Source organism: Marmota monax, unplaced genomic scaffold (assembly GCF_021218885.2).
Source record: "Marmota monax isolate L192 unplaced genomic scaffold, Marmota_monax_Labrador192_F-V1.1 WCK01_AAM20220418_F8-fsc00179, whole genome shotgun sequence".
NCBI lineage: Eukaryota > Metazoa > Chordata > Mammalia > Rodentia > Sciuridae > Marmota > Marmota monax.
This window is the reverse complement of record NW_026695200.1, coordinates 803,357-820,773: the sequence shown is the minus strand read 5'-3', so window position 1 is coordinate 820,773 and position 17,417 is coordinate 803,357. Positions and strand designations below refer to the sequence as shown.

Genomic DNA, 17,417 nt, shown 5'->3' with positions numbered 1-17,417 from the left:
AGGCATTTCAGTTTCTTTTCATTAGTTTTAGCAAGATATATTTTCCCATCCTTTTAATTTTAGTCTATTTATATATCTATATTTAAGGTGGGATCACTGTAAGGAGCATTTGTTTGATCTTGCTTGTATTTTCCATTTTGATCATCTCTGACTTCTAATTAAGGTATTCAGACAATTTCATTTGAAGTGATTATCAATATTTTTGAGTTTAGGTCCACATCTTGCTATTTGTTTTCTATTTGTCCCATCTGTTCTTTGTTGAATTTTCCCTCTTTTTCTGCCTTTTTTTTTTTATTATGTTTTATGATTTCACAAAACTCCATTGTTTCTTCCAAATACCCACCAATTGTGAATGTATTAGGCTATTTGAAGTTGTTCCATTGTTTGCTAGTGTTCTGTTCATCTGAATATTCTTTTTTTTTTTTTTTCCTGTTTCACCCTGGACAGTTTCTACTGAGTTTACTGACCTTTTCTTCTACAATGTCTAATCTGCCATTAATTCCATTCAATGTACTTTATTTCTCTGACATTACATTTTTCATCCTTAGGAGTTTGATTTGGGCATGTACATATCTTTCAGGCTCTACCTAACACATTCAAGTTTCTTTACCTTCTTGAAGATATGGCATTTGGTTAAAATAATTGCTTTAATAAAGTTCTTATGGAGCAATTCTATCACTATGTCGTGTCTAGATCCATTTTAACTGAATGGTTTTTCTCCTCATATGAATTGTACTTATATTCCTGCTCTTTTGTATGCCTGGTAGTTTTTGAGTAGATACAGGACATTATGAAGTTTACCATGTTTAGGGATTTGTTTTTAACTCATAAAAACAAATTATATGTTAAATTGCTTACAAATGGTTTAATCATCTCAGGTCTTACTTTTAAGTTTTGGTGATGAGATAATAGCTACAAGTAGTACATGATTAATTTTCCCCCTACTATTTATTTGACAACATCATTTTAAATATTTTCATCAATGCCCTTTGAATTATGAGGTTTCTGGGAGTTCTATCCTCTGCCTCATGGGAGAACTCTGGGAACTCTTTCTTCTAATCCTTTTTGGGTGGTTGTTCCTTGGCCTCATACACATGTGATTGCTGTATTCAGCTCTGCAGGTCCCTGGAGTTCTCTCCTTCCTGGTACTCTGCATCCTCACATGTCTTAGCTTCCCTGGACTTCAGTTCTGCCTCCTCCACACTAAGGATGTCTTCAAGCTAGTGCCTGGACTTGTCCTCCTTCCTGTGCCACATCCTGCAAACCTTTTACAGACAGTTCACTGAGGAAATTTTTAGAAGTAGCCTTGTTTGTTTCCCATTTTCAGGAAACACTGTGCTTTGTCAATTTCCAATGCCTTTAGGGTGATTGTTTTGTACATTTTTACAGCATTTTAGTAATTTCTAGGATAAGGAAGACTGATGTTATTCCAATTTGGCTAGCAGCCGCCATTAATTTGTAAAAATGAATGAGCTTGGTTCTTCTGTTTAAAAACCACTGTAAGTTGCATGTCCTTCCCCCTCAAATTCCTGCCATTTCCTCTGTGTTTACAGTTTTAGTATCGTGTAACACATTAAATGCCAAATGTGATTCAGTGAATGATTTGGAGAAGAAAGACAAAAAGAGGCTTTGTAATTATAAATCAAAAATTCAGAACTGATTTGTTTTTCTCCCAATAAAGTAGTGTTATAGGTAAGCCCACAGGTTGGCACGTGAACCTACCTATTTCTGCCAAATGAGTCACTATTTAATTTGAACAGACTGTTGTAAATGTTGTTTTGAAAAACAAAGTGCTAATATACTGTGCCAGCATTGAAACAAAGGAAAACATATCATTGAAAATGATGTTTTCACATAATACCTTCTGTTGCCATGCCCCAACTTCCCATCTTCTGCCTCACCCCAAGAGTAAACTTCTCCTTCTGAAGAGAGGGCAAGGCAGTGTTTTCCTCCTGAGTTCACAGCCACCTTCTTAATAAACACGTGCTGAATGGACTCCAGCAATGTTGGGGTAGACACTGACTCTGTCCCTCCAATTCCTAGTCTGCCACCAGCACCATAGCCAGTGGCATACAGCTAAGGAAACAAAAAGTAATAGCAACATTAGATTTTCACCTAAATATCCCTAGATTTAAAAATTAACAAACCTAATCAGAGCTCTAACCATTGTTACCACAGAGTAATAAATATAAAAAAATTTTTTTTAGTTGTGGATTGACAAAATAACTTTATTTTACTAACTTATTTTTATGTGGTGCTGAGAATAGAACCCAATGCCTCACATATGATAAGCAAGCGCTCTACCACCAAGCCACAACCCCAGCTCCCAGAGTACTAAAATTAAAAAAAAAAAATCACAAGGGTTGGGGCTGTAGCTCAGTGGTAGACCACTTGTCTCACATGTGTGAGGCACTGGGTTCGATCCTCAGTACCACATAAAAATAAAGAAATAAAATAAAAGTATTTAAAACAAAAAAAAAATCACAGAATGTCTAAGAACTTTCTACATTCTCTATCAAAATTCTAATAATGAAAGAAAACTTGACTATTAGAAATCACAAATTCTCAAAAACTATATTTTGAAAATAAGGGCTTCTCCATGGAAACTTTTCCATTTTTATATAGACCATTAGTATAACAAAAAAAGGTTTAATTATCTACTATATGCTAATCTCTGAAAAATAAACCCATGGAAACATCCCACAGAAAAATTATAAATATATTTTAATATATCATCAAGGCAGCATATAAATCACACAAGAAAAAACATCATTTTTCACTCTACATAAATAATAATTGTTTTGAGACACAAAACATCTTTATCATTAATTAGGGGGAAAGAAAGATCAGATTGACATTTCCAAATGCATGTAGGCATTTACATGGTGTTTCATTCTGTTTTAGTCATTTTTCAAATGTGTTGCTACACTGATACAACAGTAAGGAAACTGTAAACTCAGGTACATAAATGCACCCTCAAGCCAGCTGCCAGCTTCTCCGGGGAAGGTTTTGAAGATCCTGAGTGCACAGGATGTGTGGGGGTGTTGTATGGGAGATTCTCTGTTAATCCTAATCATGCAAGAGCACAGGCACATTCTCCCTGTGTAAAATCAATTACACATCAACCTCAAAGGAGACTGTAGATTCCTTAGACTCCACAGGGCTGCTCCCTCAGTGTGACCATCAATGAGAAATAAGAAGAGAACAACAAAGAAAGTTGCCTTTCTTAACGTTAAATGAAAGGTGAAGCATCTGCCCTGAGAATTTATACCCACAAAAACCAGTCCTCAAGTTGATTTTTCGTTCTAAATTTACGCCTATGGACTAAAATCCTCTAGTAAAAAAATTTAATTTTAAAATAGGTTAAGTTGGTAATGTCCCAAGTTTATAAACTCTCTTTGGATGCATTATTACAAACTATACCTCAAAAATTTCTATACAAAAGTTTCCAAGGAAAACGATAAGCTCATAGTTTTAAAAAATTTGCATCATATAAAAAAGGAAAGAAGGTGCCAAAATTAAGAGCCAGCAGAAGAACAATAGTTTAATATTATATTTAAAGAGATAAAATCTTCAGGGCTGGGATTATGGCTCAGTGGTAGAGCACTTGCCTAGCAAGTATGAGGCACTGTGTCACTTCTCAGCCCTGATATAAGTAAGTAAACAAAATAAAGATCCATGGACAACTTAAAAAAGAGATGGGGGGAGGAATCTTCAAAAATATGCTCAAGAACTAAGAGGATAAAAAATAACCCAAAGCAGAATTCTAGAAACTACATATTAAACAGCAAATTACACAGATGGGAAAAAGAAATTAGAGAACTAGAAGATCAAGTTAAAGAAATTGTCCAGCATATGACAAAGAAAGAAAAAAAGGAGAGGAAATATGAAAGAAGCATCAAAAGATATAAAGGAAACACCTTCTCACCCTAACAGCAATAACTTCCAGGTAGAGACCACACAGAGAATATAGGAGAAGCAATATTTGAAAATATAATAACTGAAAATTTACCAGAATTCTTGAAAATTTCCCTTCCCTGCTTCAATCCCTCACACCTCCTAACCCCCTCTACCTGCACCTTACCCCCCTCCCCCCACCAAAAAAAAAACACTGCTCACAAAACAAAAAAGAATGGGAGAAAAGAAAGAGAAATTGATATCTAAACATATCACAGTAGAACTATACATTACCAAAGAAAGATCTTAAATTAAGCCACAGAAAAAAAATTATTACCTTAATTTGTGTAAAAGTTACCCTGACTGTTGACATCCTATTAGTAACAATGAAAGTCAAAACACAGAAGAATAAAACTTTAATGTGCTAACAAAATTATTAACTGAAAATTTTATACTCCAGACAGGAGTTGACAAATTATGGCCCACAGGCTCTATCAGTCCCATCTTCTGTTTTTGTAAAAATCTTATCTTGGAAAAGAGGAGGGAAAAAAGTTCAAATACACAAACAAAAACAGAGAATTAACCAACAACAACAAAAACTCACTAAAGGAAACTGAAAAAGATAATCATAAAGTAGATGAAAAGCAATTATAAGGTCTGAGGGATAAGAAATGATGGTGAGCAAAGACCTGGGTCATCATAAAAAAGCATGGGTCATCATAAAAAAGCATGATCTACATAAAACAACAATAACAATGTCTAGGGGAGAGGGTAATTAGAACCAAAACAGAGCATAACAATGGATCAGTTTTTATCCTTTTTGAAGGAAGAAAGAAATACCACTTAACTTTGGATTATAAATAACCCGAAAACATCATATACAACCACAAGAAGGGGAAGTTATACTCCATGTATGTATAATATGTCAAAATATAGTCTACTATCAAGTGTAACTAAAAAGAACAAATAAAAAATTTAAAAAATTAAAAATAAATAAATAACCAGGAAACTAAAAGACAAAGAATTTTCCAGAAAACAAATAAGAAAGGAATATACTTCAATCTTTTTCTGAAGCTACTCCTACCCTATTTCCTGTGGCAGCAGTTCCCAATGGTCCCTGCTTCCAGACATGCATGCCCTCTGTGTTCTCCTTGAATGTGGGCTGAACCTAGACAGTTCTGAGCGGAATCAGGCAAGAATGATGAAGCATCACTTCTGTGATTTGCTTAACTGAATTGAAACTTTCATCTTGATACTAGTCTTTTCATTGCTGGTGCTCACTCCTACATTCTCCCTTGTTTATGCTGATGAAGCTGGCTTTTATAGCACGTGGCAAAGACCTGAGTGAGAGTGGCTCTCCCAATAGTTAATGAAGGACTGAGGCCTCAGCCCAACATTCCACAAGAAACCGAATCCTTCCTTGTACAACCTTAAGATGACTACAGCCTGGTCAGAGATTCTGGGCCAAGGGAACCAAGCTATGCCACCTCCAGAGTCTTAGCCCAGAAAAACTGTGAGATGATGACTGTGGGTTTTTGTTTGTTGGTTGTTTAAGTTAAACAGACACCTGATATAATACCAAAGCCAGACAAGGAGTGTGTAAGACAGGAAAAGTAGTCTCACCCAGTAACATGAACCTCCCAAGAATCTTGAACAAAATACTCACAAACACAAACTGAAAAAGTATAAAAAAAATTTCCGATCAAATTGGGCTTATACAGAGAACCCCCAAGTTTAACATGAGAAAACTCAATCCAATTCACTATATTAATTCACTGAAGGAAGAAAACATCTCAAAAGAGAATTTTTTTACATGCAGAAAGAATGTTTGACACAAATCAATATCCATTCATGAACAGAGACTTCCTTAATCTGACGAATAACGTGTGAATTATCCCATCACACTGCTTCAAGAATATGCCCAACATTACACTCCAATTCCCAACCAGGAGGACTAGCTCCCTTTTTTCCACCCAAGAGGAAAAATATAAACAAAAGAGAGATAAACTAGAAAATAACAACATTCATTTATGGAGTATGGCTTTCTATAATACCAAAAAGAAAAAAAATCTTGAGATACAGTAGAACGAAAAGAATAAGGTCACTAGATATAAAATCAATATGTTAACATCACCATTTCTACATATCAACTACAACAGGATTTAAATTTTTTAAAAGATAACAATTACAACAGCAAACAAGAAAATACATCAAATAAATGATATGCAAATAAAATTATACTTTTGTATATATGATATCGTTCAAAATTTAAAGATTAAAAAGTTATAGAATACATCTAAAGATTATATTTAGAATACAACTACTTCTAGCAATTGCTTTCTAGCAATACTATAGATATTGAGATAGTATTTCAATATAGAGCCTTACATATACAAGAATTAAGTAATACACCTACACATAACTGTCTCAGACTTAATGACAGTATGACACAAAAAAGGCATCTTCACCTTTCCATCAGCTGTCACTGCAAAAAGTGTCTGTTCTCCTCCAATTAATTGTACCGGTCTGAGAGTGGCAAGAGCTTCACATGGAGTAGGTACTTTAACTTTTGCACCTTCAATGCCCCCAAGCTGCCCCCTATGATTATGTCCCCATCCATAAATAGTTCCACTGCCACCAGCAGAAAGAGTCCAGTCATCTGGCCGCCTGCAACAAACATTAAAAGAACATTTGAGCCGGATGCAGTGGTGCATGCCTGTAATCCCAGCAGCTCTGGAGGCTGAGGCAGGAGGATCACAAGTTCAAAGTCAGCCTCAGCAAAAGCAAGGCACTAAGCAACTCAGTGAGACCCTGTCTCTAAATAAAATATAAAATAGGGCTGTGGATATGGCTAAGTGGTTGAGTTACCCTGAGTTCAATCCCCAGTAACAAAAGAAAAAAAATTTTTTTTGACATAAGAAAGAATTGCACTTAAAACTCTTTCACTCATAACATTACTTGTTTTGGATATAATAACCTGTTCATCCACTGTACAAGTTGTTCATCTTGCTCTCTTTTAAAAATGTCGTGGCTCTCATGGAGAATGTCCATATTTTCACTATCTGCCATTAACTCACGAATTTTCTTAGCCACCTAGACAACATTATAATGAGAGTATGAATTAAACACTTATCCAAAGAATAAAAAAAATATTAGGAAGACAAGAGGAATTGCTTCCCAGAAATATGAGGAAATGCCAATGTTAACACTGTGATTTTCTACTTAATAAGTAAAATCAATATGATTACATCAAGTCTAAACTACTAAAGACCATCTAGGCAGTAACATTACATATTTAAGTTTACTAAAAATAACTTTTAACTAAAATTCACAGTTCATTTACTCATATTCACCTTTTCTTTATGGTATTTCTTGTAAAGAGAAATTTTTTTGTGTATTTTCACAGTACAGCTAAATTTTTTTAAAAAATGTTTTGCATTACAAAAGTGATTCCAAAATAATGTGCAATACCTCATCAAGAAATAAACGAGGCAATGGTGTTCTTTTGTCCAGGGCCACAGCAACACGGGAGGCCATACAGTACCTTCGGAACCAAGCCCATTTGTGTGTCTCAGCACAGCAAGGGAGAGTGTCTAGTTCCAGGTCACAAGCAAGAGCTACCAGGACCTAGAGCCACCAAAAATTAGACAAAAACAAAAAACAAAAGGATGCTTAAAAATATAGCTAGCATTCTAGTTTACTAACACAATGTACCCGTAAGAAGATTGTCACCAGCTACCTCTCAAGGTTTCTGAAGACTTTGGAGGAGCTCCTTATTACTTCAACAGTGATGTAATTACTCCTAATGTTCTTGGAAAAGCACTTTATACACAGGGACCTCAGATCCAACAACTGCTTCAATATCCCTGGTACATTAACAAGAGAACCCATGTATCTCAAAGCATGATATATTTAGACAACGGGTTAAGGTATAAAGGCTTAGAACACATAATTATTTCTTGAGTTTTTTTCATATTCAACTTCAGCCCTCAAAGAGGCCTGTAACACAGAGCACTGTACTCTACCATCACTGTAAAAATAAATTAACTATCACCTTAAAGAATGGGCTGTGAAGCAGCTGTTTTCCACCTCTCACAATAGGATCTTCATATTCAAACTGCCTTTGTAAAGCTTCTGGAAGGCCTTTCACCAAAGCAGCAAGAGCACTGCCTGTAAAACTCTTAAAAATAATAAAATGAGATTCTGTTGCAGGAATCTAAAACAAAGGAGAGAGATCAGTTTGTTTTCTTCATGTCAAAGATTTCATTTATTGGTGCTATTCCCCCATTAAAAAAATGCTTATTTGGCCGGGTACAGTGGTGCACACCTATAATCCCAGCAGCTGGGAGACTGAGGCGGGAGGATAATGAGTTCAAAGTCAGCTTCAGCAACTTAGCAAGGCCCTAAGCAACTCGGCAAGATACTATCTCGAAATAAAATATACAAAAAAGGATGGGGATGTGGCTCAGTGGTTTAGCACCCCTGGGTTCAACCCCTGGTACTTCAAAAAAAAAAGCTTTTGTGCACAAGGCCCTGAGCACCACACACACATACATACATACACATACATACACACACACACACACACACACAAACATAAATGCTGAAGTAAGAAAAGAAGCTAAAAAGCTAAAAGTATATGAGCACTACAATAAAAAAGGGGAATGTGAACATTCATCTCAAAATGTTTGGCCCCAATTTCAAAACATCCACTCCTGGGGAACCATCCCTTTCTGGCATGGAGAATGTGCCTGTGCTCTTGCATGATTAGGATCAACAGGGAATCTCCCATGCAGCACAGTAAAGAACAAGTGGCCAATCAGACTCACTTGTAAAGTCCAAACACGGTCCTGATATACACAGCTGCTAACACATTGATTTTTTTTTTTACAAATCAAAGTCCAACAATATGAGGAAAAATCTGGATGTGGTGAAGGCCTCCTCATGCTCAGATGAAATTTCCCAACTCATTTCAACAATTTAAATGATTTAAGCAATATTTTATTCCCAAAGGATCACATGTCTAGATACTATATTATAAAGCTCCATACCAAAGCTCTGGTTTCCCCATCATTTTCTCCAAGTAGCCTGTTTATGTTAATCGACTGCCCAAATTCTGTTGTAAGCAGCTTCCTTAATCTTTGAAGGGCCCACATTCTGTGGCTGGCAGCTGAAATGAGTAGATAGGAAATATAAGGAACTTGACCATTTTCTTCCAAACAGTAAGACAGACATGACTATGAAGGCTCATTTACCTAAGGCACTCAACTGTGCACATGCTGCCAGTGAGGCTGCAAGGCGAGGAACAATGCTTCTGTTGGAGGCAAGATTAAGTCGGAAATCCAGGAGACAGGTCACCAAGTCCATGGATGGACAGGAGAGGACACAGCGATCAGAAAGAAGGTCCTTGGGGCCTGTGAAGGAGCACTGTAAATGACCCCATGTGTGATAAAGCAGGAGACACTGACAACTCTGACTAACGGAGTGGGGTATTCCATTTGGAACACAGCAGTGAAAGATGTACCTGCAACACCATTGTCTAGGTCACATGAACTGTGCCCTTTACATGTTAATTGGAAATCAACAGCTTTAAGAAATGTAACCAGCAGCACTACTTTCCACATGGCGTAAAGATGGAGTGCTAGTACCATGACAGTGGAATAGCTAATATGGCTCTCTGTGGGCTGATCCTTGCCTCAGTGGGACTTTTGGCAGCACCTGCCCACAACACAGTGGGAGAAGGCAGACCCTAAATTACTAAATGAAAGATATATATTGTTCCACATTACCTGGATAACAGTCATAGCTGGTCACCAAATACTGACAGCCACAGCAGCTCCCTTACCTGCAGCTGGCATGATGGGATAGACTGTGAAGCGCCAGCCCCATCCATTCACAGACCCGTCACTGATAAACTTCCACTTCAGTTCATCCCCTGGTATGCGCAGCTCACTGGACCAGTCAGACCACTCTCGGCCTGGTGAAGAAAAGCACACCCTGGGATTAGGTTCACTCCATCATCCAATCAACACAAACTCCTTAGATAAAAAGAAAAATCATTCACATCAGGTCAGAAGACCAACAGGATCCTCCAAGCCATGCTTTTTCAAGTTTAAGTTCATAAACATCACTCTTGGCAAAGAGCTTTTAAATTCATCTGCCCTTCCACAGGATCTTATTCAGCCCCTGAACGAAGTACTGGAGAGACTCAGGACAGGCAGACACTATTCTGACAGAAGTTAGCAGCCAAAGGGAAAATGATCACACACATATGACTAGGATAGCATGTGAGAGGCCTGCAGGGCCAGCCAGCATGTGCCCAAGTCAGGACACAGGCACATTTCTGAGGAAGGTCAAATAGGATGGCAGGTAGCCAAACAACATGAGAAAGAAACTATCTTCCCACAAAAGGTCCATATGTACAGTTCAGGAAGGCCAAGAAAAGGTCAACCACAAGGAAGAAGCAGAGCAGTCTGGCCATAGCCAAGGGCCTAGGATGTTACCAATGAGAGCATGTGTGAGGGCATCTCAGAAAAGCCAGGGAGACCCAGGCACCTTTGTGCTGTAGGACCATCTGGCAGCAGCAAGGAAATAGCCTGCCACACTATCTAACAACATTACCAAAAACTGTGCTGAAAGACATTCGTCAGAAAAACTCATGGTCATCATGACTATACACTTCATCCAACGCTTTTCACCAGAGATTTAAGTAACATTACATGAGTAAAGTTTTACTGGGACACAGCCCACCCACTCACCGACATACAGTGTGCAAGTACATGACAGACCACAAAGCCTCAAATGCTTACCACTTGGTCTTTTACAGAGAAAATTTGCAACCTCTTATTCAAGATGAAGGATGAAGAGGTCTGAAAAGACAGACACACACACACACACACACACACACACCCCATACCGACAATTTAAAAATGAGGGATCAGTATCTCCCACTCAAGCGCATAGAGCACACCAGCAGAAAAGAGAAGGACAGCACATGATGCCATCTGTCTATCCCAGCACTCAGCACTCCATAAACTAAACCAGATTCCTTTAAAAGTTCTGTAGAATGGCAACCTATATTGACACAGGCCCAGCCATGACACTCTCAGACAACTACGGCACCTTCTCCAACTGTCTGGATGAGGTTTGGGTGTGACCCAAAGAGGGCGAATTCTCATGCTGGTCACTCAGTAATCCTCTACCCATCAGTGGTGAGAAGCACATATCACATGGATAATTATCTTACTTAAAGTACTAAGAAGAAAAAAATAAAACCTACTATATTTCACAGCTAAACAATTCATTGTGCTTTCCTCAAAGCTCCCACCAAATGAAACAGCATTTTGACTTAGAAAGGTTAATCGTTCCACTTACAGAGGCACAGTCTGCTTGCTCAATCAACCTTCCTTCCTCACCTGACCGCACAGAAACAATCCTGTTAACACCATCCATGACTGTGAGAGGGTCATGGCGCCTTTCTGTGGAGCACTGCCGGTCAAACTCCACCCTGAGTCCTTCTGCACCTGGAGGACAAGTGAATAGAAAACAGTGACCATTCCCAGGCAGCAAACAAAGTGACAGTGCACTGAGCAGAAAGAGTGAAACTAAAGTATATTTAAGGGTTAATAAAGAACTGGTCTCTAAATCAAGGACTTGACCACACTCATGCCTGTGGACTAAAAGACCTGAAAACACTTCCACTTGTCCAATTTTTTTATGTGTCCTCATTTCAGGGCAAACTTTTACAATGCAACCCCAACAGCTAGAACAAGTTTTATAGCAAATTATGAAACATGGGGAGGGTTGCAACAGTCTGGATCTCAAATGTCCCATAAAAGCCCACGTTAAAGGTTTGGTGTCCCCCAGGGTGGTGCTATCGGGAGGTGGTATAATCTTTGGGAGGGGAAGCCTTATGGGAAGTATTTAGATCACTGGGGGTGTGCCCCTAAAAGGAATTTGGGGACTCCTGCCTTCCCCTGTCTCTTTTTGCTTCCAGGTCATGAGATTAAAAGTTAGGCTCCACCATGTGCATCTGCCAGGATATGCTGCTTTGCCACAGACCCAAAGCAAAGGACCAAGTAATCATGAACTATAACCTTCAAGACTGTGATCCAAAATAAATCTTTCTCTCTACAAATTGATTAATTCAGGTATTTTGTTTTAGGGATGAAAATCTCACTTTCATAAGTGGGTTTGGTGTCTGAAGAAGGAGATGTTTGTGAGACTCAGCCATTAACCTTTGGCTGTTCTGGATAGTATTAAAATTAAATTGAATTGTAAGACACCCCAGCAGGTGCCCACAGAGAAATAGACAATTGTTTGGTGTGAAAGCCTATGTATTTGGTGTTAAAAGGAATAAGAGTTTTCCTTTGGGCTGAAATATTCTTATGGACTAGCAGAGGACAGGTAAGTAAGGCCTGAAAAGGCCTGAGAGGAAACGAAGCAGACAGGAAAGAGTGACCTTGTGCAGGGCTTCCATCTCATTTTAGGTTATAAGGATGTACTGGTGGGCTTTACATAGAAGAACGATAAACTCTGATTGGTTTTAAAATAAAGTTGAATTGGGAGCACACAGGAGGTGGGGAGTAGAAGCAAGACCTCAATTGGTCCTTTTTTTAAACATGAAGAATAAGTTTAAAGTTAAAAAAAAATGATTTGAATTTGAAAAAAAATTTCTGAATGCCACCTAATTCTAAATGTTGAAGAAAATAAAGTAGACATAAAACAAGGAAGACAAAGGTATTAAAGCTAGCCAGGCATAGTAGCACATGCCTATAATTCCAACAACTTAGCAGGCAGGAGGATCCCATGTTCAAAGTCAGCCTTGGCAAGCTAGTATACCCTGTCTCAAATAAAAAATAAAAAGAGCTGGGGATGTAGCTCAGTGGCAAAGCACCCCAGGTTCAATCCCCAGTACCAAAAAAAAAAAAAAGCATTAAAGCCAAAGCAATACAAAGTTATTGTTAGAAAAAAAAATAATAACAACCAGAGTAACATTCCTACAAACAACAAAAGCAGGCCAAAAAGGTGTGCAACACAAAATCCACCAAAACTGCCATCTATCATCTCAAAACAAGTGAAAAGCAAGTAGAAAAATGATACAAGATAGGAAAAGAACATCATAAATAAGAATCAAAAAAAAAATTAAATGACAACTCAGAAGAATTACAACTCAAAATATTTTCCAATATATAGACTAAACTAAAAAGGGCCTAAGATCTTATAAGAATAATAGAAAATGCCTTGAGATAAAAGGAGGGAAAGAAGAAAAAATTTTAAAGAAAGAGGTGAAAAATATTTCAGAGAGGAAGCAACCAATCTGCAAGGCATTGAATACATGGGTAAGCAAGGATAAGCAAGGATACAAAACTCTATAAAATATACTCCTAGAAAATGAAACTGAAAAAGACGTGGAACTTCATAATAAAAGAACACACTCCTTACCTGAGAATATCACCTAGAATGATCTATGCAAAAATGTATTCTAATAAAATTACTGGGTGGAAAAATCACATGATCTTATAAGGTAAAATATTAATTATCCATATCATACTTTCACAGAGGAAGAATATATGATCCTAGGATTTAATATGCAGGAAAGCAACCTTTCAAGTAAGACAGGCACAAACTCTTATAGACAAGTCTGACCTTAGGAACTACAGGGAAATTTACTAGAGAGTTCAGACATTTCACAGTATCTGAAGAGACAGACAAAGGATGAGGAGAGAGCATTAAATAGAGTAAAACTAAGAATACCTGAAGAATATAAGAAAGAAAATATAGTAGGAGCTTTTATGCTCTGGTAGAATAATTATGTTCATAAATTTAGAAGAATGAAGACAGTATATGACAAAAAATTTAATGTTTTCAGTTAGAATACTGATGCTGGCAGTTCTGACTCAGAATTGTATTGAGTCAGTTAAGTAAGTCATGAGAGATGAAGCAAATGAAAGATTATTTATGAGGTAGGTATTCTATCATCCTATTTTGGAACCAGGATTACGTATGCAAAAAGAAAGAGAGAGAGAGAGACAGACAGACAGACACACACACACACACACAAATGTGACAAAACAGATTAAGTAGCAGCCTTGTCCTTTTGAACTAGAATTGAAAGTATCAGTGTGAACTCAAAAGAAAGTCGATTTGTCCACTTACCCAGGTATTCAACCTACCTCTGCCCACTGAAAAGGTCTAGAAATAATGATAACACAGTAGCAATGAATCTCCCAGCACCAGGTAGTGATTTTTTTTATTTTTTGTAGTACTGAAGATTAAACTCAGGGGCACTCTATCATGGAGCTATGTCCCCAGCCAACCCACCCTGCCTTTTTCTTTCTTTCTTTCTTTTTTGAGATAGGGCCTTCCTAACTTGTTGAGAATGACCTCAACCTTGTAATCCTCTTGCCTTAGCCTCCCACATCACTGGGATTAAGGTGTGCACGCCATGCCTGGCCAGATAGTGATCTTGAAAACACCATCAGGTACTCCAGGTAGAATGCAGAACCTAGGAGACAAGCCTAGATCCCCTTGTCATACCAGACTGAACAGAAGCTAGCAAAAGTCCACCAGAATCATTTCAGAAGCGAAACTGAAAAGGTTTTCACTGTCTAAAGACAGGATATTTTGAGCTTCAATAAGAAAAATAATCACGTAATTATAATGGATTAAAATCACGTTTCAGTACATGGGATTGGAAAGGGAAGGAGAAAAGAAGAGTCACCTTGGAAGAGTGACAGGGAACTGGTCCATATTCCAGAAAACTGGTAAATAGAAGGAAAGAATCAAGCTTCTATCCTGCCTTTCTCATGCAGACAGTATCCCTGGGAAGTCAACTAAAGGATGAGGAGAAGCATCTCTTTATAAAGTATTGCAGCTAATAAATGAGAAAGAAATGATCCAATTAGAATAACATTGTTTGCAATGCCAATAGATCAGTTATTTCCCAGGCTGAGCAACAGGTGCTGATGACATCACAAAGAGAGAGTGCACCTCAGGTGCTTTCTGTAGATGCGTCACAACCAGCAAAAGGCTCTTGCCAAAGGGCTGAACTAATAGGGCTTCTGGACCAGGGACCAAGTTGAAGAAAGGTAGGATGGCAGAACATGTTGAACTGCAGCAGGAGTGTGCCAGCACCAGATCCAGGTCAAGGGGAAGCCCAGTGGGTCAAAGGCCCAAGTGCCTCAACAGGTGAACTGTCAAAAAAGAAGACAAAGGAAAAAAAAAGGGGGCGGGGAAAAAGGAAAGGAATAAAGATATACACTTGGGTGACAGAAACTGTCCAGAAGTGCAAGTATGATGGCTCAACATCAGAATGGCATCAATTCAGGAAAATACAGAAGTGTGCCCCAAGTTGGCACAGTTTACTCTATACCTATATCTTAATCACAAAGGTATCCCAACCATCATAAAGCTAAACATTTACTTTGCATGGTTTTCTACACCATGTTTTGCTTGACAAAAGGAGGTATTTTTGTGGGTTTGTTTTTTTTGTTGTTGTTGTTTAAAAGAGGAGGGGAGTACAAAGCAATTCTATTACTTCTTTCCTAAGAAACAGAGAAGGTTATTTCAACCTAAGTGACTGAAGAATGAAGGCATTCTAAAGGCAGTGAGCCCAGCAACCCTTCCCCCAGGACTGGCCCCAAATACCTGGTATCTTCACTGTGCCACTGGTGGAAGTGTCGTCAGTATAGGGATGGCTGCTTTCCACCACTACTGGCTGTGAAGAGAGCCGGCCACTCTGCGAGTCTGTGGCTACATCCTCCAATTCAGTGACACAGAGCTCCAACAACATATCTGCTACCTAGGAAGAGAGCAGGAAATGATGAGGCTGACTGGCGTTAGTCCTGGGTCAACTGGATGCTAACCCTGCTCATCTTGCTCTGAATAATTCCATAGAGACAGGATGGCAGAGGACTTGCAGTTTGAGAAATTAAATTCAAAGTTTGGTCTACTTATAAAATCAAGACAGCAAAAAACTTGCAAAGTGCTATTTGACTTTCAGAGACAATCTATACAAAAATAGCTGGAAGGCACCTCAAGTACAACACTCAGGATAAGGTGCACTTTATCACATGTCAACTGATAAAAACACCTGTGATGAAAGTATCAAGGGAAGGAAGAAAATGTTGATGAAAATGACCAATATCCTAGAAAGCACTGTAAGTCAAGGGGCGGGGCAGGAATCAAGAACAATTGAGCTACCTAGGTCTAGACATGGCAGACAGAGTACCTCAAACAAGGAGGACTACAAGTATGAACAAGATTAAGGAATTTCTCTTGACCAAGGACAGTAAATGTTGAGCTCACCACCATGCTGTCTCTATAATAAATATTGTCTTTTATTTTTTAAATTTAGTGCCAATTCACAGCATTTAAGTGGTTAATACCAGTGATTACGAACTCCTTGACTGTCATTTTTAAAAACAAATTAGAATGTGTTATGATAAGCAAAATTTTCAACTCAAAAAATATAATTCTTCTTTATACACTGTCCATTTTGTACTTTTCAGGAATAGGATTATTCTTTTTTTCCTCATAATCAGAGAACAGCTAGGCTTACTAAACAGTTATATTAGTAACAAACTAATATTATTGTCATATAGGCATGCTATTTTAAATTCAAATGTCTTTTTTTTTTTTTTGAGTCTTACATATTAGGTCAGGGCATAACACAGAAGTAGCCATCTTGCCATTACAATGACAATTTGAAAATACATGTATTCTTATGGAATCTGAATGAGTTACTTGAACAGATGTTGGCATCAAATGTCTATGTATATACAAAATCCATGAGGGAACTGAATTTTAGAATCTTCCTCTGCAAAGCCCATCAGAAGCTACCAAAGAGAGGCCACTAAGTTTATCAGGAGGGGGTAACACACATGGTAGATATGGCTCTGGTGTCAGGGACCTCAGAGTTCCAATCTCATCTCTCCTAAAATACAGTTAGTATCCTCAAACCAGTAACAACCTCTTGGAGCCTCAGTTTTCTCATCTGTATATAAACATAACACCTACTCTCTGTACTGACAGAATGCACCAAAATCACACATGGTAGAGATCTGTATGGCAAACGCTGGGTATTATTTTAAACCAAATTTCTCATGCACATTCTTTCCTCTCATAAAAGCAATAAACTTGTGGAGGGAAAAAATCAAACTCTGTTTATGGCAATTTACCTTGATTTAATCTTTTAGAATTATGCCATGTAATCTGTCTTTAAAAACTAAGAAATAACAAGTACCTAAAATATCTACCACATCATCTACTCAACTGTTCTTAAGTACTTTATCACTTCGGTGGTAGTGAGATGGGGTCCAGAAAAAAAAACAGCAGAATTTTCCGCAACAGAAACACTGTACCAGGTCCCCTGGCAAGCCAGTTCCGAAAAGACCAAGCAAGGACATTGACAAATGAGAGTCCTCAAGAGAGATCTAGGACTTCAGGACTCATCAATCTTATTTCTAAATATGTGGGTATGATATTGACTTTAAATTCATCTAGACCAACTGAGTAGC

The 17,417-nt window shown here is 38.0% G+C and overlaps 1 protein-coding gene across 6 annotated transcripts in view; it reads right to left on the bottom strand.

The window, feature by feature from the left end:
- Positions 1-17,417, bottom strand: part of Herc2 (HECT and RLD domain containing E3 ubiquitin protein ligase 2) — a 190,168-nt gene that overhangs the window by 24,972 nt on the left and 147,779 nt on the right. For 5 of the 6 annotated variants that reach the window (XM_058574077.1, XM_058574074.1, XM_058574075.1 and 2 more), the window contains exons 70-79: positions 15,547-15,700; positions 11,313-11,420; positions 9,743-9,874; positions 9,153-9,311; positions 8,949-9,067; positions 7,952-8,077; positions 7,369-7,524; positions 6,875-6,990; positions 6,366-6,564; positions 1,862-2,076 (exon numbers count right to left, since the gene is read on the bottom strand). In XM_058574077.1, coding sequence (XP_058430060.1) covers positions 1,862-2,076; positions 6,366-6,564; positions 6,875-6,990; positions 7,369-7,524; positions 7,952-8,077; positions 8,949-9,067; positions 9,153-9,311; positions 9,743-9,874; positions 11,313-11,420; positions 15,547-15,700 — 1,484 coding nt within the window. The remainder of the gene's footprint in view (positions 1-1,861; positions 2,077-6,365; positions 6,565-6,874; positions 6,991-7,368; positions 7,525-7,951; positions 8,078-8,948; positions 9,068-9,152; positions 9,312-9,742; positions 9,875-11,312; positions 11,421-15,546; positions 15,701-17,417) is intronic. The other variant, XM_058574078.1, reaches the window with a different exon arrangement.